At 42.2% G+C, this 21,913-nt stretch overlaps 1 protein-coding gene and 3 long non-coding RNA genes across 14 annotated transcripts; 3 read left to right on the forward strand and 1 right to left on the reverse strand.

Moving 5' to 3' along the window:
- The first annotated feature begins 130 nt into the window (after positions 1-130).
- LOC105419533 (polymeric immunoglobulin receptor-like) lies at positions 131-20,369 on the forward strand. Of its 9 annotated transcripts, none has more exons than XM_029834733.1 (12): positions 5,968-6,088; positions 9,071-9,275; positions 9,561-9,672; positions 9,757-10,074; positions 10,157-10,456; positions 10,573-10,699; positions 10,863-10,960; positions 11,047-11,081; positions 18,913-18,981; positions 19,079-19,141; positions 19,512-19,580; positions 19,695-20,369. In XM_029834733.1, exons 3-12 carry the CDS (start codon positions 9,627-9,629, stop codon positions 19,740-19,742), a joined length of 1,173 nt encoding a protein of 390 aa, XP_029690593.1. In that variant the 5' UTR covers positions 5,968-6,088; positions 9,071-9,275; positions 9,561-9,626; the 3' UTR covers positions 19,743-20,369. The 9 variants fall into 9 exon arrangements, with proteins under 9 accessions (XP_029690591.1, XP_029690590.1, XP_029690594.1 ...); XM_029834732.1 differs by lacking the exons at positions 10,863-10,960; positions 11,047-11,081 and adding exons at positions 18,565-18,662; positions 18,749-18,783; XM_029834734.1 differs by lacking the exons at positions 5,968-6,088; positions 9,071-9,275; positions 9,561-9,672; ... (2 more) ...; positions 10,863-10,960; positions 11,047-11,081 and adding exons at positions 132-497; positions 582-899; positions 982-1,281; ... (1 more) ...; positions 18,565-18,662; positions 18,749-18,783 and having other exon boundaries at positions 10,573-10,653.
- On the reverse strand, positions 5,647-6,325 carry LOC115249495 (uncharacterized). Its single transcript, XR_003888169.1, has 2 exons — positions 6,246-6,325; positions 5,647-5,959 (listed from the first exon to the last, which is right to left on the reverse strand). It is a non-coding gene; the product is annotated as an uncharacterized lncRNA (long non-coding RNA).
- Positions 6,264-7,057, forward strand: LOC105419532 (uncharacterized). The gene is made up of 3 exons (XR_966218.2): positions 6,264-6,628; positions 6,714-6,837; positions 6,964-7,057. It is a non-coding gene; the product is annotated as an uncharacterized lncRNA (long non-coding RNA).
- LOC115249494 (uncharacterized) lies at positions 13,653-16,217 on the forward strand. Of its 3 annotated transcripts, none has more exons than XR_003888167.1 (4): positions 13,653-14,377; positions 14,463-14,586; positions 14,713-15,895; positions 15,982-16,217. It is a non-coding gene; the product is annotated as an uncharacterized lncRNA (long non-coding RNA). The 3 variants fall into 3 exon arrangements; XR_003888168.1 differs by having other exon boundaries at positions 14,716-15,895; XR_003888166.1 differs by having other exon boundaries at positions 14,463-15,895.
- Positions 20,370-21,913: the final 1,544 nt, after the last annotated feature.

The following is a 21,913-nucleotide window of genomic DNA, read 5'->3' on the forward strand; positions in this document are numbered from 1 at the left end:
ACTGTAATCTTACACATATTGGAAGCGTAAGTTTCATTTTCTTGAAATCACCGCCTTTTTTTCTTCCTTAACTGAAACTGTGAAGTAGCTTTGACAAATTAAAGGGAAGTAAAAGAAAAGGAGAAAAAGAGGAAGTTGTATAATAAAACTTAGATATGTTGCTTTCTCATAGGGCGATGCCAACATAGAGCCTTCCTATGATTTTCTGATGTTAATTTCAGCGCAGGCAGCAATAATATTTAAGTGTTGACATCACTCAGTCAAAGAAGACTCAAGGCACCATGTGAAAAAAAAACCACTATTATGACACCATTATTATATTTTGTCTGACCTAAGGGAGCTACTGTTTCCTGAGTAAATGCATTTTTCTTTAAAAAAAAATCAGGAAGTGGAAACTAATTAAATAGACGGCCGTGCCATCTGTTGGTCTTATTGTGGTTGCTGCAGCGACATGGCTCTTCACCTCAGCATTTCTCTCCTCCTCACTGGACTCACAGGTCAGTCACTGGGTGGCTTTCTATTTACACTTGTTTGAATCTTTACTACAAGATGTCCAACTCATGCATTTGGTCTCGTTGCAGGAGTTTACAGCGTCACTACAGTCACTAGAGTGTCAGTGAAAGCTGGAGATTCCGTCTCAATTCCATGTCTGTACCACCCAAAATACACCAGCCATGTGAAATACTTGTGTCAAGGATATTCTTACAACTCCTGCTCATATGCAGTTAAGACAAACCAGCAGAGTTCTGAAAGGTTTTTGATCTCTGATGACAGAGAGAAAAAAGTCTTTACTGTGACCGTAAAAGATGTGAGAGAGGGAGACACAGATTTCTGGTGTATTGTGGAGATTAATGGAGGAAGTGATGATGGAACATATTTCCAAATGTCAGTCACAAGAGGTAAAAACCGAACGTCATTATCATCTTAGTCAACCAGCTTTAGGTTGGATACTGTTTACTGGTGAATTTGCTTCTCTCTAAGATGTTTCCAGTCTCTATGTGGATCATCAGGAGGTAACTGGATTTATTGGAGAACAAACAACCATCAAATGTTACTATCAGAACTCTGGACAAGCTAAATGGTGCCGGGTGGGTGGCCCCTGTGTGACACAGTCACAGGGATCAATCGATGGAACCACAGTATTCATTAATGAGACACTTCCCAGAGTCTTCACAGTGACTATGAGCGGACTGAAGATGGAGGACAGTGGTTGGTACTGGTGCAGCAGAGGAGATCTACAGATGCCGGTGCAGATAATTGTCAGAGAGAAACCGTCCACCAGTAAGTTCTGTCTGTCAGTTATTACCACAATTTGATGAATGATGTCATCTTAAATCCAACAGATATTCAACACATTGTCTCTTTTACTCTGTCTTACTGTTTTGTCCTAAATGTAGCTGCTCAGCCAGAGACTTTTACTAGTCCTGAACTTGTCTCTCCGTCGACCACAGATGAAGATGCTCCCAACAGGTCAGCAGCTCTGCATTAGAGTGCAGCCTACATTTATACTAGAAACTGTCACCTTTAGGTCCAACAACAGATCCTGCAGCTCCTGCTGAATAGAACCAACAGATATAAAAGAATTTTAGATTGTCCTGTTAATGTCTATGTTTTATGTGTATTTCTGCTGCAGTCTTTCAGGTTCCTTCATGATTGTCATCATCTCGTTGTCCTTGTTCATCATCATGGTATGTTTGTCCTCATTGATCTGGTTCTGCATAAAAAGACAAAGTAAGTCTTGGTTAATCACAGTCAAAGCAAATTTTATAAAATAAATGTTCATTCAGAATAACCAGACTTTCTAATCTGACTTGTAGAGCAGATCCAGGAGGAACCATCAGCTGAGATGTTGGTAAGATTAAACTAGTGTGCAGCAGTTAGGCCCGGGACAGAGTTTACAGATGGAACATGTGGAAATGTTGACTTCTTTCAAAAAAAACTATAGTGAAGAGGGAAGAATCTGCCTTAGCCTCATTAAACAGATGCAGTTTTGTGATTGTTGTGGTAAAAATAAAAGCTTTTATTATTCAAATGTAAACAGATCATGGTTTGTCCTTTTAACACAGGCTGAAGATACAGTGATTTACACCAATATGAGAGGAAAACGAAAACCTCCAGTGAAGGTAAAATAACATCAACATCAACAATAACAACAACAAAAATAATAATAATAATTTAAAGTAATTTGTCATGACTCTTTCTCTTCCCTCATGCAGCCATTGAAACCTGAGGGCACTAAACATTCTGTGAGTTTTCCAAAAAGAGGATGCAGACGAACGGTAAATATCAAAACTTCCAACCATCATATCACCACTTTGTGGCTGTTATTTAACCTTCCATCCTAAATCTACCCTCGTGTGTCTTTTGTTTTCACAGGATCCCACTAACTTATACACCAATATTTCTCATCATCACACATCCTAGAATTTGTCACCTCTGCTGGGTTCTTGCTTATTTCAGGAGAATTATAATTATAACTTCGGCAGAGTTCCTGGTTATATTTCTATTTTCATGTTATTTTATATGTTTATTACCACAGAAATATCAACTCAAATAAACCCATTTTTCATGGAGAACACTGATTTTCCAGGAGTGGACTCATATATTGTTGACATGTTTCTGCCACATTAAATAACGTTACACATGTTGGAGGTGAAGCTTTGTTTGCAGTGGAAGATAAAATTCAACATCATCTTTTTTCTTTAGTCACAAGCTTTGAAGAAGCTCTCCGAAATGTGGAAGTCTAAAAAAAGCCCAAGAGAAGTCGGAGAAAAAGCAGAATTTCATTTTTTTAATTTATTTCTTTTTTATTGAGCATCAACAACATGGAACCACAGAAATATCAACTCAAATAAACCCATTTTTCATGGAGAACACTGATTTTCCAGGAGTGGACTCATATATTAAAAGCAGGGTTTCATTATTTATTTATTTATTTTTTTTAATTGAGCATCAACAACATGGAACATATACCGAAAGGTCACAATGCACATTTTTGTATTTAAGCCCCCCACATAATAATTAAAGGGAAAACTCAACTCAAACTCATGGACTTGAGAATACAGGAATAGGCTAGACCGGAAAGTTACATTTTTATGAATCTCTTTTTCATTTATTGTTGCTCTCTTGGTGACATGGCCCTTCTGGGTGACAGGCCAGTCAGCTTTGGTGGTCCTGAGGGTGTTAAGGGGGTCCACTTTGGTGGCCTCAGGATGGGGTCTCTGTATTTTGCAGATGATGTGGTTCTGCTGGCGTCACCAGGCTGTGGATTTCAGCTCTCAGTGGAGCGGTTTCATGGCCAAGTGTGAAGCAGCAGGAATGAGAATCAGCACCTCTAAATCTGAGACCATGGCCCTCAGCCATAAGGCTGGAGTGTCTCGTCTGGGGCGGGGTGAGATCCTTTCACAGGGTGAGAGCTCGGTCATCAGGGAGGGGTCGCTATAGAGCCACTGCCCATCAGATCAAGAGGACCCAGATGAGGTGACTCTGGCATCTGGTTAGGATGCCTCCTGGGCCCCTCCCTGGTGAGGTTTTCCTGCTACGTCCCACTAGCTCGAGACTCAGGGATGAACCAGAAAAGCTGGAGGGTCAATCCCAGCTGGCCTGGGAGGAGCGAGAGATCCTACCACTGAAGATGTGTGAGGTAGCCCATGGAGCAGAACATGGGGGCCTCTGCATAGGCTACGGCCCCCATGGCCTGACTCCAGATAAGCGGATGGATGGATGGATGGATGGATGGATGGATGGATGGATGGATGGATGTATGGATGGAGGGAGGGGCAGGTGATTATTCAGCAGCCTGAACATGCTTTATTCTCACTTCTCCCCAATCATCCCCCTCCAGCTCCTCACACACCTGCTTCCTTCACGTTCTCCTTCCCTTCCAACGTGCAGAACTCGTCACCCGTGCACTCCAACTACGTAACAGCTGTTACAATAATGATAATAATACGAAGATGGTTTCCACAGGTGCTGGTTTAACCTCTGTGACTGAGTCACAACTTCATGGGCCTCCTGAAGCTCTAAACCAGTGGTTCTTAACCTGGGTTTGATCGAACTCTAGTCTTGCACCGGCAAAACTAAAGGAGCATTTCTTGAAGCTGCATGCAGATGGGGAAGACAGGAACACAACACTTGCTGAATTCAAGGTGAAGAGATCCAGATTCGATGAAAAGGCCACTCTGCCTTCTTTTGGATTTGTACCCATTGACGAACCGATCCTCACAGCATCATACGAAGGTGTAAGAAGAATTATTGTTGTTATCGTTTAAATGCTATAGTGAGTAGATTTAGAGTGTTTAAGGAATGTTTAAGAAAAGGAATGTATAAGTGTTTGAACCAAGTATTGAAGCTGTTAGGTACCCAGCACTGAGAGGTACCGTGTTCAAGGACACAAGGAAGTTGTAAAGATAGGAAGAGAAGGAATCGTGAGGTCAGGTTGACATGATCTTGTGTGCACCAAATAACTCGTCAGCTCTCCCTTGCAAGGAACTCTTGTTGTTTGCGTGGTTGATCTGAGTCTGGTGAACGAACAGCGCGGGTGATCAAAACATCACCCTCACAAAGGTGCTTACCTGATCACAAAGCAGGGCAAGCCACACACCACCGGTGAAACACTCATGAAACCAGCTGCCTTAAAGATGCCGAATCTGATACTCGGAACAGCGGCCGAAGGTAAATTATCCCAAATTCCCCAATGACACCATCAGCGAGAGAATAGAGGGCACGAGTAAAGACATCTTGGCTCACGTAGTCGCAGATCTGATTTCAAACCCGGCAAAATTCAGCCTTCAACTCGATGAGACCACAGACGTTTCTATTCTAAGGTTGCTGTTTTTGTGAGCTATGTGAAAGACAACATGATAAAAGAAGATTTTTTATTTTGTAAGCCTCTTACAACAACAACTAAGGCAGCCGATGTGAAGAAGCTTGTAGATAACTTCTTCAGAGATCACAATCTTTTATGGGATATGGTTTCTGCAGGTTATACTGACAGAGCTCCAGTCATGTTGGGAATGAAAGTGTGGTTTTGGTGTGTGAGTAAAAGTCGATGCACCACACATCATTGTCACGCATTGTATTCTGCACAGGCATGCGTTGGCCACAAAAACCTCGCCTCCAAAACTGACAGAAGTGTTCAAAATTGTCGTTGAATGTGTGAACTACGTGCGAAATTGTGGCGCCGCATCTTCAGTGAGCTGTGTAAAGAAATGGGCTGTGAATCTGAGGTACTTCTGCACCGTTCTAATGTTCGGTGGTTATCTCAGGGACAGGTGCTGAATCGTGTTGTAGCCATGCGTGTGGAATTAGCCCTGTTTTTGCAAGAACACCAATATTGTCATGCAGATTGCTTCAATAATTCTGAGTTCATTCTCATTTTAGCATACATGGCTGATAAATTCGCAGCTCTCAATCAGAGGATGCAGGGTGGTGGAGTCAACATCATGGAAGCGGAAGAAAACCTGAAAGCTTTAAAAAATATATATACAGCTACCGTCATGGAAACGACGAACAGAAAACAATAACTTCGCAACCTTTCCCCTTCCGGATGACTGTGTAAGTAAAGGTGTGAAACGGGGTGTGAGAAGTCTAAACCATTTCACCCCTTCCATCAGGTGTCACAATACACAAAATGTATGTTTTTATTGATTTATTTACCTGCAGCCGTTCATTTCATATGAACATATACATGAGACATGAACCTGATTCATCTTCTTGTTCCAGATCAGGGCTCTTGGCTGTTTCTACCTCAGTCTCACAGTATAACAAACACTTGCCATAGAATCTCCTATTTGATGATCAGACCATGTTTTCCCATATAGGAATATTTGATCCTGAAAATGTTCTTCCCACGTTTTCATTACGATCAGCACATTATTGAAGGCGTCGCCTGTCTGGAGAACTGTGGCCGTCCGCTTCTGGAAGGTGTCTGGCGCCTTCTAGAGGACAATTGGTATCACTGTAAATGAGAAAGGTCCCACATGTTTGGCCCAACAAAATTCTTCTAGTTCCACCTGACAGTTTTCATCACAGAAATCCAAGTTTTAAAAGCAGTTTTGCTTTTTCTCTCAATTTCTTCGGGCATGAGGTGTTACGAGCGGTTGTATCAGGACCCGAAAGCAGGCAGGACACAGTGGCGTTTCGTCTTCCGAGAAGCTTTATTTAAGTTCACAGAAAGTTATGCAACTCAAAAGGCGTGGAGACCACGACTCTGTTCTTAATCCAAACAGGAAATGAAAACTTACGACAAAAAATCCCGAGCGGGGTCAAAAGTAGTAATGTTCCCTCTGACACGGGGCTTCGAACCACGCCCCAAAACTCGGTAGAGTTTTTTCTGAAGCACTGCTCGGGAGCTCGCTTCAAATCACGTGACTGATGACGTTTGAACCACTTCACTGCTTCATTCGGCCTGAATCAGCTGACTGGTTCGGTTCAATGGGCGGGTCTCAGTTGTGTTTAAAAATGGATGAAACAGCGCAATACGTTGCCGATCTGGTCAATACCTTTTTGGATTGATTTGATTAGCGTTCGTATTGCTTTCGGTTTGCTTTCTTATTGCTTTGCAATGGAACCAACCAGGAAGAGATCTCAAGTCTGGGACCACTTTGAAATGGTGCCGCCGAACAAGGTAGGTGTTACAAACGTATTTTTCAACTCTTATTCACACAGTAACAAATAATAAACCACACACACATCACATTTTTAATTTGCAGGTGAAGTGTTTGCTTTGTTCCCGACATCTGGCGTATAATAATAACACGTCATCAATGATGAGGCATTACCGAGCCAAACATGAGAATGAAGCTGGTGGTGCTGCTGTGATGACGTTTCCACCAGGTGAGTGGGTGCTGTTCCAGGCAATATTAAGAGTACCTTTTAAACTTTACTGCGCAGGTTTGGGTGTATATAATTAGTTAATTAACTAAATTAATCTTGTTCTGCTAACGTCCATATTTTATGTAGCAGGAAGCAGGAGTTTGATGACGCTCTAGTGGATTTCATAGTGAAAGATTCCCAGCCTTTCACTGTGGTGTCTGATCCTGGCTTCCGTGCTCTGGTGGCTAAACTGGATCCCACATACACCCTTCCATCAAGGCAGCAGTTAAAGCCATGGTGGAGAGGAGGTATGTGGAAGAAAAGGAGAAGGCCAAGGCAGCCCTGCAGAATGTTGACAGTGTCAGCTTGACCGCAGATATGTGGACCTCCATCAACATGGATGCGTATCTCGCTGTCACCTATCACGCTATTCATGCAGGTGAACTCTCCACCACCCTGTTGGGAGTTCGGCCTTTTCCTATCAGTCACACAGCAGAGAACATCGCTGGAACTGCTCGAGAGATTTTAAGGGAATGGGCTCTTGAAGAGAAGGTGAGGTGCTTGGTGGCTGACGCAGCAGCAAATATGATGCTGCAGCAACTATTCTGCGGGTGCGGCATACTGTCTGCCTGGCTCACGCACTAAATGTAATTGTCAAAAAGGCCATGGATGCTACTCCTGGGCTAGATAATATAAGATCAAAAACGAGGCAGATGATCACCTATTTTAAATCAAGCAACACCACTAAAGAGAAGCTGCAGCAGATCCAGGTGCAAATGGGCCGTCCTGTCACAAAACTAATAATTGAAGTAGACACAAGATGGAATAGCACCTATGAGATGCTGCAGCGTCTTTATGAGCAGAGGGATGCAGCTGCCGCTGCTCTGACCACTCTGCCCACAGATTTGGACCTATTGACTGCAAATGACTTTGAGTGTGCATCTGAGTGTAGGAAGATACTGTCACCTTTTCATGCTGCCACCGTAGAGCTCTCACATGAAAAGAGGGTGTTGGGATCAAAAATAATACCCCTGATAAAAATGCTGAAGCATGCTTTGAGTGAGCTGATGGCACAGAACTCAAACATAAACCTCAATAGAATTATGAATGATAAACTCAGTGGAATAGAAACCACAAGCATCTTCTCTTTATCATCATTACTTGACCCAAGATTTTAAACACTCGGATTCCAAAGCCCTTCAAATGCCGAGTCAGCTGTGCACCGGTTAAAATCGGAGCGTGCGGCATTGTTGCGGAACGCACCCACCGAAGAGGACCCGCCGTCCACTTCAACAGCACAGCCAGAACCAGCTGCTTCTTCCCAAGGTACAAAAATTATAGAATTTGGATCAATAGATTTATTTGCATTGATTCATGTACGGACTAAACTTTAATGTTTTATTTTAAGTCATTGATCTGTAGAAGCTGTTGGACAGGGATGCTGAAGAAGCAAGAGCGTCCAGGAATGCCACCGCTGATGCCATAGTGGAGGTGCAGCGTTCCATCTGTCAGCCCTTCCACTTGAACGATCACAGGACCCTCTGGTGTACTGGACGACAAACAAAGCCCTATACCCAAACCTGTACCACCTGGCAAACCAGTACCTCGCAACACCAGCATCCTCTGTGCCCTGCGAGAGGGTGTTTTCTAAAGCTGGGGAAATAGTTTCAAAAAAGAGAAACCGCCTCAAACCCTCGACTGTGGAGAAACTGTTGTTTTTAAATAAAAATGCATAAGCACACCAGTTCACCCAAGCACCTTAGGCCCATACCCCCCACCTGTTCCTAAAATATTATAATAATAATACCCAGCAAGCGTGCACTTTGCATGGCTGCAGTACAACCAATGCGCCAGCAGATGACCCCCGCGTTCGGAATGATTGAAGCTTCGAGTAATGAACCAATTTTCAACACAATGGTCCAAAAGGGTTCAAAGCCTCATTTGGACATCACTAGTCAAAAGCAGTCCGCGAAGGAAAAACACAAACGATAATCCGATAAACGGGTTCAAAAGGAATCCACGAAGGAAAAAGTTCCACGATAGTCCAGGAGGGTATAGCCGGGGTATTCCGAATCAGACAAAACACGCCAACGCTGGCCAACCCTGAGAACAGTCCATAAATAGGTGGCTTGATTACTGATAGTCTGCAGGTGCACCAGTCCCCGGCACCACCTTGAAGCCATGGCTCCACCACGCCCCCCGCAGGAGAAACCCTGCAAAAAAAAGTTCCCAGAAACTGGGAAGCTGACATGAGGGTCGTCTGGCAGCAACAAGAGAGGTACATGACATCACTTTCAATATTTTAGCAGGCTCACTTGGTAAGTTTGGTTTGCCTTTTCCTTCTCAGGTTGCAGATCCTCATCTGTGACTGCAGCCGCGTCACAGGTGAGGACATATTGTCATGTTGCAGCTTGCTGTTGAAGCAGGGCGGCAGAAGATGGATTTATTTGAGCCTGGAGGTTCGTACCTTGGTTGATATTTACCCTGAATAAAGGATGGAGTTTTGTGAGACTGATATTAATAGAAATATGCACATTAAAGAACTAATGGCCTGAAAATTGATTTTGATGTAAAGCATCTTTACATTAAATTAAACCTTTGCAAATAACATTTCATCTGCAAGATACATAAAACAACACAAAATTGTTGTACAAGTCAGATAATATATTCATGGGTTTTTACAAAACAATTTTCCAAACAATGGTGCTGCTATTTCTTTAACACATGTATTTTCATAAAATCAGGAAGTGGAAACTCATTAAATAGTCGGCCGTGTCTTCTGTTGGTCTTATTCTGGTTGCTGCAGCGACATGGCTCTTCACCTCAGCATTTCTCTCCTCCTCACTGGACTCACAGGTCAGTCACTGGGTGGCTTTCTATTTACACTTGTTTGAATCTTTACTACAAGATGTCCAACTCATGCATTTGGTCTCGTTGCAGGAGTTTACAGCGTCACTACAGTCACTAAAGTGTCAGTGAAAGCTGGAGATTCCGTCTCAATTCCATGTCTGTACCACCCAAAATACACCAGCCATGTGAAATGCTTGTGTCAAGGATATTATTATGAGTTCTGCTCATATGCAGTTAAGACAAACTGGCAGAGTTCAGGAAGGTTTTTGATCTCTGATGACAGAGAGAAAAAAGTCTTTACTGTGACCATAAAAGATGTGAGAGAGGGAGACACAGATTTCTGGTGTATTGTGGAGATTAATAGAGGAAGAGATGTTGGAACATATTTCCAAATGTCAGTCACAAGAGGTAAGAACCGAACGTCATTATCATCTTAGTCAACCAGCTTTAGGTTGGATACTGTTTACTGGTGAATTTGCTTCTCTCTAAGATGTTTCCAGTCTCTATGTGGATCATCAGGAGGTAACTGGATTTATTGGAGAACAAACAACCATCCAATGTTACTATCAGAACTCTGGACAAGCTAAATGGTGCCGGGTGGGTGGCCCCTGTGTGACACAGTCACAGGGATCAATAGATGGAACCACAGTATTCATTAATGAGACACTTCCCAGAGTCTTCACAGTGACTATGAGCGGACTGAAGATGGAGGACAGTGGTTGGTACTGGTGCAGCAGAGGAGATCTACAGATGCCGGTGCAGATAATTGTCAGAGAGAAACCATCCACCAGTAAGTTCTGTCTGTCAGTTATTACCACAATTTGATGAATGATGTCATCTTAAATCCAACAGATATTCAACATATTGTCTCTTTTACTCTGTCTTACTGTTTTGTCCTAAATGTAGCTGCTCAGCCAGAGACTTGTACTAGTCCTGAACTTGTCTCTCCGTCGACCACAAATGAAGCAGAGAAACCGTCGACCACAGATGAAACAGAGAAACCGTCGACCACAGATGAAGATGCTCCCAACAGGTCAGCAGCTCTGCATTAGAGTGCAGCCTACATTTATACTAGAAACTGTCACCTTTAGGTCCAACAACAGATCCTGCAGCTGCTGCTGAATAGAACCAACAGATATAAAAGAATTTTAGATTGTCCTGTTAATGTCTATGTTTCATGTGTATTTCTGCTGCAGTCTTTCAGGTGTCGTCATGATTGTCATCATCTCGTTGTCCTTGTTGATCTTCTTTGTAATTTTGTCCTCATTGATCTGGTTCTGCATAAAAAGACAAAGTAAGTCTTGGTTAATCACAGTCAAAGCAAATTTTATAAAATAAATGTTCATTCAGAATAACCAGACTTTCTAATCTGACTTGTAGAGCAGATCCAGGAGGAACCATCAGCTGAGATGTTGGTAAGATTAAACTAGTGTGCAGCAGTTAGACCCAGGACAGAGTTTACAGATGGAACATGTGGAAATGTTGACTTCTTTCAAAAAAAACTATAGTGAAGAGGGAAGAATCTGCCTTAGCCTCATTAAACAGATGCAGTTTTGTGATTGTTGTGGTAAAAATAAAAGCTTTTATTATTCAAATGTAAAACAGATCATGGTTTGTCCTTTTAACACAGGCTGAAGATACAGTGATTTACACCAATATGAGAGGAAAACGAAAACCTCCAGTGAAGGTAAAATAACATCAACAACAATAACAACAACAACAAAAATAATAATAATAATAATTTAAAGTAATTTGTCATGACTCTTTCTCTTCCCTCATGCAGCCATTGAAACCTGAGGGCACCAAACATTCTGTGAGTTTTCCAAAAAGAGGATGCAGACGAACGGTAAATATCAAAACTTCCAACCATCATATCACCACTTTGTGGCTGTTATTTAACCTTCCATCCTAAATCTGCCCTCGTGTGTCTTTTGTTTTCACAGGATCCCACTAACTTATACACCAATATTTCTCATCATCACACATCCTAGAATTTGTCACCTCTGCTGGGTTCTTGCTTATTTCAGGAGAATTATAATTATAACTTCTGCAGAGTTCCTGGTTATATTTCTATTTTCATGTTATTTTATATGTTTATTACCACAGAAATATCAACTCAAATAAACCCATTTTTCATGGAGAACACTGATTTTCCAGGAGTGGACTCATATATTGTTGACATGTTCCTGCCACATTAAATAACGTTACACATGTTGGAGGTGAAGATAAAATTCAACATCATCTTTTTTCTTTAGTCACAAGCTTTGAAGAAGCTCTCAGAAATGTGGAAGTCTAAAAAAAGCCCAAGAGAAGTAGAAGAAGCAGAGTTTCTTTTTTTTTTTTTTTTTTTTTATTGCGCATCAACAACATGGAACAGGTCACTATGCACATTTTTTATATTTAAGCCCCCCATCCCCCACATAATAATTAAAGGGAAAACTCAAAGAGTAGAAAGAGGGGGGAAAGAAAAGATTAATTCAGGTAGACAAGTTATGATCCTGTGTCAAACCCGGCAAAATTCAGGCTTCAACTCGGTGAGACCACAGACGTTCCTAATCTAAGCCAGCTTGCTGTTTTTGTGCGCTATGTGAAAGACGACATGATAAAAGATTTTTTATTTTGTAAGCCTCTTACAACAACAACTAAGGCAGCCGATGTGAAGAAGCTTGTAGATAACTTCTTCAAAACTGCCAGATGTGTTCAAAACTGTGGTGCAATGTGTGAACTATGTGCGAAATAGTGCTCTGAGGCGCCGCATCTTCAGTGAGCTGTATAAAGAAATGGGCTGTGAATCTGAGGTACTTCTGCACCGTTCTAATGTTCGGTGGTTATCTCAGGGACAGGTGCTGAAGCGTGTTGTTGCCATGCGTGTGGAATTAGCCCTGTTTTTGCAAGAACACCAACATTGTCATGCAGATTGCTTCAATCATTCTGAGTTCATTCTCACTTTAGCATACATGGCTGATATATTCGCAGCCCTCAATCATCTCAATCAGAGGATGCAGGGTGGTGGAGTCAACATCATGGAAGCGGAAGAAAACCTGAAAGCTTTAAAAAAAAAAATATATATATATATATATATAGCTACCGTCATGGAAACGAACAGAAAACAATAACTTCGCAAACTTTCCCCTTCCGGATGACTGTAAGTGTTACGTTGTCTCCCCCTAGGGGATGACCCAAGTAATTGTTTTCTTTTCTCCCTGTGACCAGGTGTTCCAGGTGAGGCTAATTGGCCATTGCCCTACTTAAGGCCACAGATGCGGCGTGCTTGGGTTCTCTCGCTTCCCTGCCACAGCTGCTCCCGTGTTTACCCGCCTGACTGTTGATCCGTGGCTCCCCACTTGCCTGCTGGCAGAGCTTCCTCGGCCTTGTTTGGTGTTAGGGTTTAGTGGTTTTGGGTTAGGGTTAGAAGGTCGGCTCCCTATCCGACGGTCCCTCTTTGGGCTGGTAGAGGTGGCCGCCCTTTCTATTGTCCCTGTTTTGTTCTCTGCCAGATGGGATTTTTGGTTGTTTGTGTACTATATTGTTGAGGGACTCTACTCCATAAAGTTCCCCTTGAAAGTCTACCCGCTCTGTTGTTTGGTTTATGTGCGTCCCTTTACCTTTCGGGTTACAAACAAGGTAGGGTCGTAACAGTAAGTAAAGGTGTGAAATGGGGTGTGAGACGTTTAAACCATTTCACCCCTTCCATCAGGTGTCACAATACACAAAATGTATGTTTTTATTGATTTATTTACCTGCAGCCGTTCATTTCATATTAACATATACATGAGACATGAACCTGATTCATCTTCTTGTTCCAGATCAGGGCTCTTGGCTGTTTCTACCTCAGTCTCACAGTATAACAAACACTTGCCATAGAATCTCCTATTTGATGATCAGACCATGTTTTCCCATATAGGAATATTTGATCCTGAAAATGTTCTTCCCACATTTTCATTACGATCAGCACATTATTGAAGGCATCGCCTGTCTGGAGAACTGTGGCCCTCTGCTTCTGGAAGGTGTCTGGCGCCTTCTAGAGGACAATTGGTATCGCTGTAAAGGAGAAAGGTCCCACATGTTTGGCCCAACAAAATTCTTCTAGTTCCACCTGACAGTTTTCATCACAGAAATCCAAGTTTTAAAAGCAGTTTTGCTTTTTCTCTCAATTTCTTCGGGCATGAGGTGTTACGAGCGGTTGTATCAGGACCCGAAAGCAGGCAGGACACAGTGGCGTTTCGTCTTCCGAGAAGCTTTATTTAAGTTCACAGAAAGTTATGCAACTCAAAAGGCGTGGAGACCACGACTCAGTTCTTAATCCAAACAGGAAATGAAAACTTACGACAAAAAATCCCGAGCGGGGTCAAAAGTAGTAATGTTCCCTCTGACACGGGGCTTCGAACCACGCCCCAAAACTCGGTAGAGTTTTTTTCTGAAGCACTGCTCGGGAGCTCGCTTCAAATCACGTGACTGATGACGTTTGAACCACTTCACTGCTTCATTCGGCCTGAATCAGCTGACTGGTTCGGTTCAATGGGCGGGTCTCAGTTGTGTTTAAAAATGGATGAAACAGCGCAATACGTTGCCGATCTGGTCAATACCTTTTTGGATTGATTTGATTAGCGTTCGTATTGCTTTCGGTTTGCTTTCTTATTGCTTTGCAATGGAACCAACCAGGAAGAGATCTCAAGTCTGGGACCACTTTGAAATGGTGCCGCCGAACAAGGTAGGTGTTACAAACGTATTTTTCAACTCTTATTCACACAGTTACAAATAATAAACCACACACACATCACATTTTTAATTTGCAGGTGAAGTGTTTGCTTTGTTCCCGACATCTGGCGTATAATAATAACACGTCATCAATGATGAGGCATTACCGAGCCAAACATGAGAATGAAGCTGGTGGTGCTGCTGTGATGACGTTTCCACCAGGTGAGTGGGTGCTGTTCCAGGCAATATTAAGAGTAACTTTTAAACTTTACTGCGCAGGTTTGGGTGTATATAATTAGTTAATTAACTAAATTAATCTTGTTCTGCTAACGTCCATATTTTATGTAGCAGGAAGCAGGAGTTTGATGACGCTCTAGTGGATTTCATAGTGAAAGATTCCCAGCCTTTCACTGTGGTGTCTGATCCTGTCTTCCGTGCTCTGGTGGCTAAACTGGATCCCACATACACCCTTCCATCAAGGCAGGGAGTTAAAGCCATGGTGGAGAGGAGGTATGTGGAAGAAAAGGAGAAGGCCAAGGCAGCCCTGCAGAATGTTGACAGTGTCAGCTTGACCGCAGATATGTGGACCTCCATCAACATGGATGCGTATCTCGCTGTCACCTATCATGCTATTCATGCAGGTGAACTCTCCACCACCCTGTTGGGAGTTCGGCCTTTTCCTATCAGTCACACAGCAGAGAACATTGCTGGAACTGCTCGAGAGATTTTAAGGGAATGGGCTCTTGAAGAGAAGGTGAGGTGCTTGGTGGCTGACGCAGCAGCAAATATGATGCTGCCGCAACTATTCTGCGGGTGCGGCATACTGTCTGCCTGGCTCACGCACTAAATGTAATTGTCAAAAAGGCCATGGATGCTACTCCTGGGCTAGATAATATAAGATCAAAAACGAGGCAGATGATCACCTATTTTAAATCAAGCAACACCACTAAAGAGAAGCTGCAGCAGATCCAGGTGCAAATGGGCCGTCCTGTCACAAAACTAATAATTGAAGTAGACACAAGATGGAATAGCACCTATGAGATGCTGCAGCGTCTTTATGAGCAGAGGGATGCAGCTGCCGCTGCTCTGACCACTCTGCCCACAGATTTGGACCTATTGACTGCAAATGACTTTGAGTGTGCATCTGAGTGTAGGAAGATACTGTCACCTTTTCATGCTGCCACCGTAGAGCTCTCACATGAAAAGAGGGTGTCGGGATCAAAAATAACACCCCTGATAAAAATGCTGAAGCATGCTTTGAGTGAGCTGATGGCACAGAACTCAAACATAAACCTCAATAGAATTATGAATGATAAACTCAGTGGAATAGAAACCACAAGCATCTTCTCTTTATCATCATCATTACTTGACCCAAGATTTTAAACACTCGGATTCCAAAGCCCTTCAAATGCTGAGTCAGCTGTACACCGGTTAAAATCGGAGTGTGCGGCATTGTTGTGGAACGCACCCACCGAAGAGGACCCGCCGTCCACTTCAACAGCACAGCCAGAACCAGCTGCTTCTTCCCAAGGTACAAAAATTATAGAATTTGGATCAATAGATTTATTTGCTTTGATTCCTGTACGGACTAAACTTTATGTAATGTTTTATTTTAAGTCATTGATCTGTAGAAGCTGTTGGACAGGGATGCTGAAGAAGCAAGAGCGTCCAGGAATGCCACCGCTGATGCCATAGTGGAGGTGCAGCGTTCCATCTGTCAGCCCTTCCACTTGAACGATCACAGGACCCTCTGGTGTACTGGACGACAAACAAAGCCCTATACCCAAACCTGTACCACCTGGCAAACCAGTACCTCGCAACACCAGCATCCTCTGTGCCCTGCGAGAGGGTGTTTTCTAAAGCTGGGGAAATAGTTTCAAAAAAGAGAAACCGCCTCAAACCCTCGACTGTGGAGAAACTGTTGTTTTTAAATAAAAATGCATAAGCACACCAGTTCACCCAAGCACCTTAGGCCCATACCCCCCACCTGTTCCTAAAATATTATAATAATAATACCCAGCAAGCGTGCACTTTGCATGGCTGCAGTACAACCAATGCGCCAGCAGATGACCCCCGCGTTCGGAATGATTGAAGCTTCGAGTAATGAACCAATTTTCAACACAATGGTCCAAAAGGGTTCAAAGCCTCATTTGGACATCACTAGTCAAAAGCAGTCCGCGAAGGAAAAACACAAACGATAATCCGATGAACGGGTTCAAAAGGAATCCACGAAGGAAAAAGTTTCACGATAGTCCAGGAAGGTATAGCCGGGGTATTCCGAATCAGACAAAACACGCCAACGCTGGCCAACCGTGAGAACAGTCCATAAATAGGTGGCTTGATTACTGATAGTCTGCAGGTGCACCAGTCCCCGGCACCACCTGAAGCCATGGCTCCACCACGCCCCCCGCAGGAGAAACCCTGCAAAAAAAAGTTCCCAGAAACTGGGAAGCTGACATGAGGGTCGTCTGGCAGCAACAAGAGAGGTACATGACATCACTTTCAATATTTTAGCAGGCTCACTTGGTAAGTTTGGTTTGCCTTTTCCTTCTCAGGTTGCAGATCCTCATCTGTGACTGCAGCCGCGTCACAGGTGAGGACATATTGTCATGTTGCAGCTTGCTGTTGAAGCAGGGCGGCAGAAGATGGATTTATTTGAGCCTGGAGGTTCGTACCTTGGTTGATATTTACCCTGAATAAAGGATGGAGTTTTGTGAGACTGATATTAATAGAAATATGCACATTAAAGAACTAATGGCCTGAAAATTGATTTTGATGTAAAGCATCTTTACATTAAATTAAACCTTTGCAAATAACATTTCATCTGCAAGATACATAAAACAACACAAAATTGTTGTACAAGTCAGATAATATATTCATGGGTTTTTACAAAACAATTTTCCAAACAATGGTGCTGCTATTTCTTTAACACATGTATTTTCATAAAATCAGGAAGTGGAAACTCATTAAATAGTCGGCCGTGTCTTCTGTTGGTCTTATTCTGGTTGCTGCAGCGACATGGCTCTTCACCTCAGCATTTCTCTCCTCCTCACTGGACTCACAGGTCAGTCACTGGGTGGCTTTCTATTTACACTTGTTTGAATCTTTACTACAAGATGTCCAACTCATGCATTTGGTCTCGTTGCAGGAGTTTACAGCGTCACTACAGTCACTAAAGTGTCAGTGAAAGCTGGAGATTCCGTCTCAATTCCATGTCTGTACCACCCAAAATACACCAGCCATGTGAAATGCTTGTGTCAAGGATATTATTATGAGTTCTGCTCATATGCAGTTAAGACAAACTGGCAGAGTTCAGGAAGGTTTTTGATCTCTGATGACAGAGAGAAAAAAGTCTTTACTGTGACCATAAAAGATGTGAGAGAGGGAGACACAGATTTCTGGTGTATTGTGGACATTAATAGAGGAAGAGATGTTGGAACATATTTCCAAATGTCAGTCACAAGAGGTAAGAACCGAACGTCATTATCATCTTAGTCAACCAGCTTTAGGTTGGATACTGTTTACTGGTGAATTTGCTTCTCTCTAAGATGTTTCCAGTCTCTATGTGGATCATCAGGAGGTAACTGGATTTATTGGAGAACAAACAACCATCCAATGTTACTATCAGAACTCTGGACAAGCTAAATGGTGCCGGGTGGGTGGCCCCTGTGTGACACAGTCACAGGGATCAATAGATGGAACCACAGTATTCATTAATGAGACACCTCCCAGAGTCTTCACAGTGACTATGAGCGGACTGAAGATGGAGGACAGTGGTTGGTACTGGTGCAGCAGAGAAGATCTACAGATGCCGGTGCAGATAATTGTCAGAGAGAAACCGTCCACCAGTAAGTTCTGTCTGTCAGTTATTACCACAATTTGGTGAATGATGTCATCTTAAATCCAACAGATATTCAACATATTGTCTCTTTTACTCTGTCTTACTGTTTTGTCCTAAATGTAGCTGCTCAGCCAGAGACTTGTACTAGTCCTGAACTTGTCTCTCCGTCGACCACAGATGAAGATGCTCCCAACAGGTCAGCAGCTCTGCATTAGAGTGCAGCCTACATTTATACTAGAAACTGTCACCTTTAGGTCCAACAACAGATCCTGCAGCTGCTGCTGAATAGAACCAACAGATATAAAAGAATTTTAGATTGTCCTGTTAATGTCTATGTTTTATGTGTATTTCTGCTGCAGTCTTTCAGGTGTCGTCATGATTGTCATCATCTCGTTGTACTTGTTCATTGTCATGGTATTTTTGTCCTCATTGATCTGGTTCTGCATAAAAAGACAAAGTAAGTCTTGGTTAATCACAGTCAAAGCAAATTTTATTAAATAAATGTTCATTCAGAATAACCAGACTTTCTAATCTGACTTGTAGAGCAGATCCAGGAGGAACCATCAGCTGAGATGTTGGTAAGATTAAACTAGTGTGCAGCAGTTAGACCCAGGACAGAGTTTACAGATGGAACATGTGGAAATGTTGACTTGTTTTGAAAATTAAAGTGATAAGATAAAAGATTTCATTTTTCAAATGTAAAACAGGACATGGCTTGTCCTGAAGATGAAGTGATTTACAGTAAGATGAAGACAAAACCAGAATCTTCGCATCAGGTAACTTCATCTGCTGCATTTATAAAAATGCATAATTTTATTGTAATTATACATAAGGAAAAAAAATCAAGATTCTTTTTTCTGCTTTCTCTCTCAGCCATTGTGTTCTGAAAATGAAGTCACCTATAGTTCCGTGAGAATTCCAGAGCAGAGACCCAAGGTAAACACCACCACTTCCACTCATCAAGTCAACAAAACATGAAAAGAATGAGAGAGGACAGAATCTGTCTTAGCCCCCTTCAACATACACCAAACAATTCTGAGCATGGGGCAGATCTGCAATCATTCCTCTGCTTCAAATAGCAAAAAAGATCTAAAATCTCATCTCCTCATGTCGGGCGGTTAGAGAGAGGGCAGTGTAAAGGAGACAGGGCTGTGGGTTATTATACAGTTAATATCCAGGTCAATCTTCTTCTGATAATAACCTAACGGGTTTAAACGTCTGATTTTAATATTCTGAAAATCAAGTAACATCAATGAAATATTGCAACAGTGACACGGCTCACGACTCTTCCTGCTTCCATCTTCAGCCAATGTGTTCTGAGAATGAAGTCACCTATAGTTCTGTGAAGATTCCAGGACCAGAAAGGAGACCCAAGGTAAACACCAACACTTCCACTTATTACTGATTTTTTTTTTCACTTTCTTGAATACTTAAGTGCTAAAAATGATTTTGTGTGCGTGTGTGTGCTTGTGTGTGTGTCTTTTAACAGGAAACTACTGACATATACAGCAAATTGGCTAATAGCCGCAAACTGTAGAGGTTGTCGTTGGTTATTTCAGGATGCAATGTCACAATGGTTTGAAGCAAACTTTTTTCACTGTGTTGCCTTTGACAGTCTAAAACTTGTCAAATTAGTGAGTTAACAAGTCCAGAATGGTGTTTTTTGCAATGACAGGGTGAGGTAATAACACTGTTATTTAACCTTCCATCCTAAATCTGCCCTCATGTGTGTTTTGTTTTCACAGGATCCCACTAACTTATACACCAATATTTCTCATCATCACACATCCTGTAATTTGTCACCTCTGCTGGGTTCTTGCTTATTTCAGGAGAATTATAATTATAGCTTCTGCAGAGTTCCTGGTTATATTTCTATTTTCATGTTATTTTATATGTTTATTACCACAGAAATATCAACTCAAATAAACCCATTTTCCAGGAGTGGACTCATATATTGTTGACATGTTTCTGCCATATTAAATAACGTTACGCATGTTGGAGGTGAAACTTTGTTTGCAGTGGAAGATAAAATTCAACATCATCTTTTATCTTTAGTCACAAGCTTTGAAGAAGCTCTCAGAAATGTGGAAGTCTAAAAAAAGCCCAAGAGAAGTAGGAGAAAAAGCAGAATTTCATTTTTTTATTTTATTTTTTTATTGAGCATCAACAACATGGAACATATACCGAAAGGTCAGGATGCACATTTTTGTATTGATGCCCCACATAATAATTAAAGGGAAAACTCAAAGAGAAGAAAGAGGGGGAAGATTAATTCAGGTAGACAAGTTATGATCCTGTGTCTGGTCTGTGGTTTGGGGTTTTTGTGCTCTGTTTGTCCACTAGGGGGCAGTAAGTGACCCATCTGTTGTGCTGGCTGCCTCCACACCTGCAGCTAATCTGGTCATTTGGCCTTTTCAGCATCCAGCACAGCTGCCCGGTGTCAGATCATTTCGTCTGTACTGGTATTAAACTGAGTGTTTCTTTGATTGACTATTGGGTTTTTTTGCATTTTACTGTGTCATTCCTTTTGTTTTAGGTCACTACTGTTCCAATGAGCACTTCCTTGGGTTTGGCTCAACACTTCCTTCACTGCGGTCACCATTTATAGAGCACACTGTGTAAATATTTTCTAAATAACCTGTAGATCACCAAAGTGGCCTTTTTGTCTGTCTTCTTGGGTCCCACTTGAGTTTTTTCAGAACTTAACATATAATTTCTTATATAATTTTAATAGCAGACCATATACCCAGTGGCACACCAGATTGAATCTGTTCACTAAAGAAGACATCGTTCACATAGATTTAATAACCATCACAAAGACATATGTAAGATGACTCCCAAATGATACCTAAGTGAGCAAAGTTTGAAGGGTTCCTAAGTATGTTAACACTGGATCCCAGATAGAAAACAATTTGTCCCTGCAGTCCCTGAGAGTACATCCTATTTTCTCTAATTGTATGAATTGTGCAAGGTTGCTGAACCACATAGACACTTTGGGTGGATTTTTTATTTCCAATGCAATAACAATCTTCTACGTGGTCTTAGAACTTTTCCTTAATGTCTCATGTCTTTTGTCTACAATACCAAATATGGCCACAGTTGGACTGGGCTGAAGATCAATATTCAATGCTTCTGATAAAATTTTAAAAATGCTAGACCAATAGGTTGCCAAAGCCAAAACATATGTGTTAAATCAGCAAGAGTGTTTCTACACGTGCTGCAGTTTGCATCTGAAATATTCTAGCCAATCTTGCTTTAGAATAGTGGATGTGATGAAGACTCTTGAATTGTATAATGCTTAGTTTGGCACAGGAGGTGCTATCATTTACTCTAAGGCAGGGGTCGGCAAATCCAGTCCTCGAGGGCCAGATTCAAGCCAGACTTTCTGTCCTACAGGAAAATACTTTCACCTGGGGTTCCATTTACCTTGGTGAAAGCGGTTTCTGGATTCCAGCCTTCATGGATTGGACTTGCCCATCAGAGGAGGTCAAATCCATTCCTCGAGGGTTGAATTCAAGCTAGGATTTGCATCCTACCAGGCAGGAAATGCTTTCACCAAGTAAATGAAACCCCAGGTGAAAGTGTTTACCTGTAGGACAGAAAGTCTGGCTTGGATCCGGAACTCGATGCCCACCGCTGCAAGGAGTGCCCTCTCCCACATATCCTCCTCCAAATTTTCCCCTAGTTCATCCACCCAATCTGCTCTGA

This window comes from Takifugu rubripes, chromosome 4, assembly GCF_901000725.2.
Source record: "Takifugu rubripes chromosome 4, fTakRub1.2, whole genome shotgun sequence".
In the NCBI taxonomy this organism is placed as follows: Eukaryota; Metazoa; Chordata; class Actinopteri; order Tetraodontiformes; family Tetraodontidae; genus Takifugu; species Takifugu rubripes.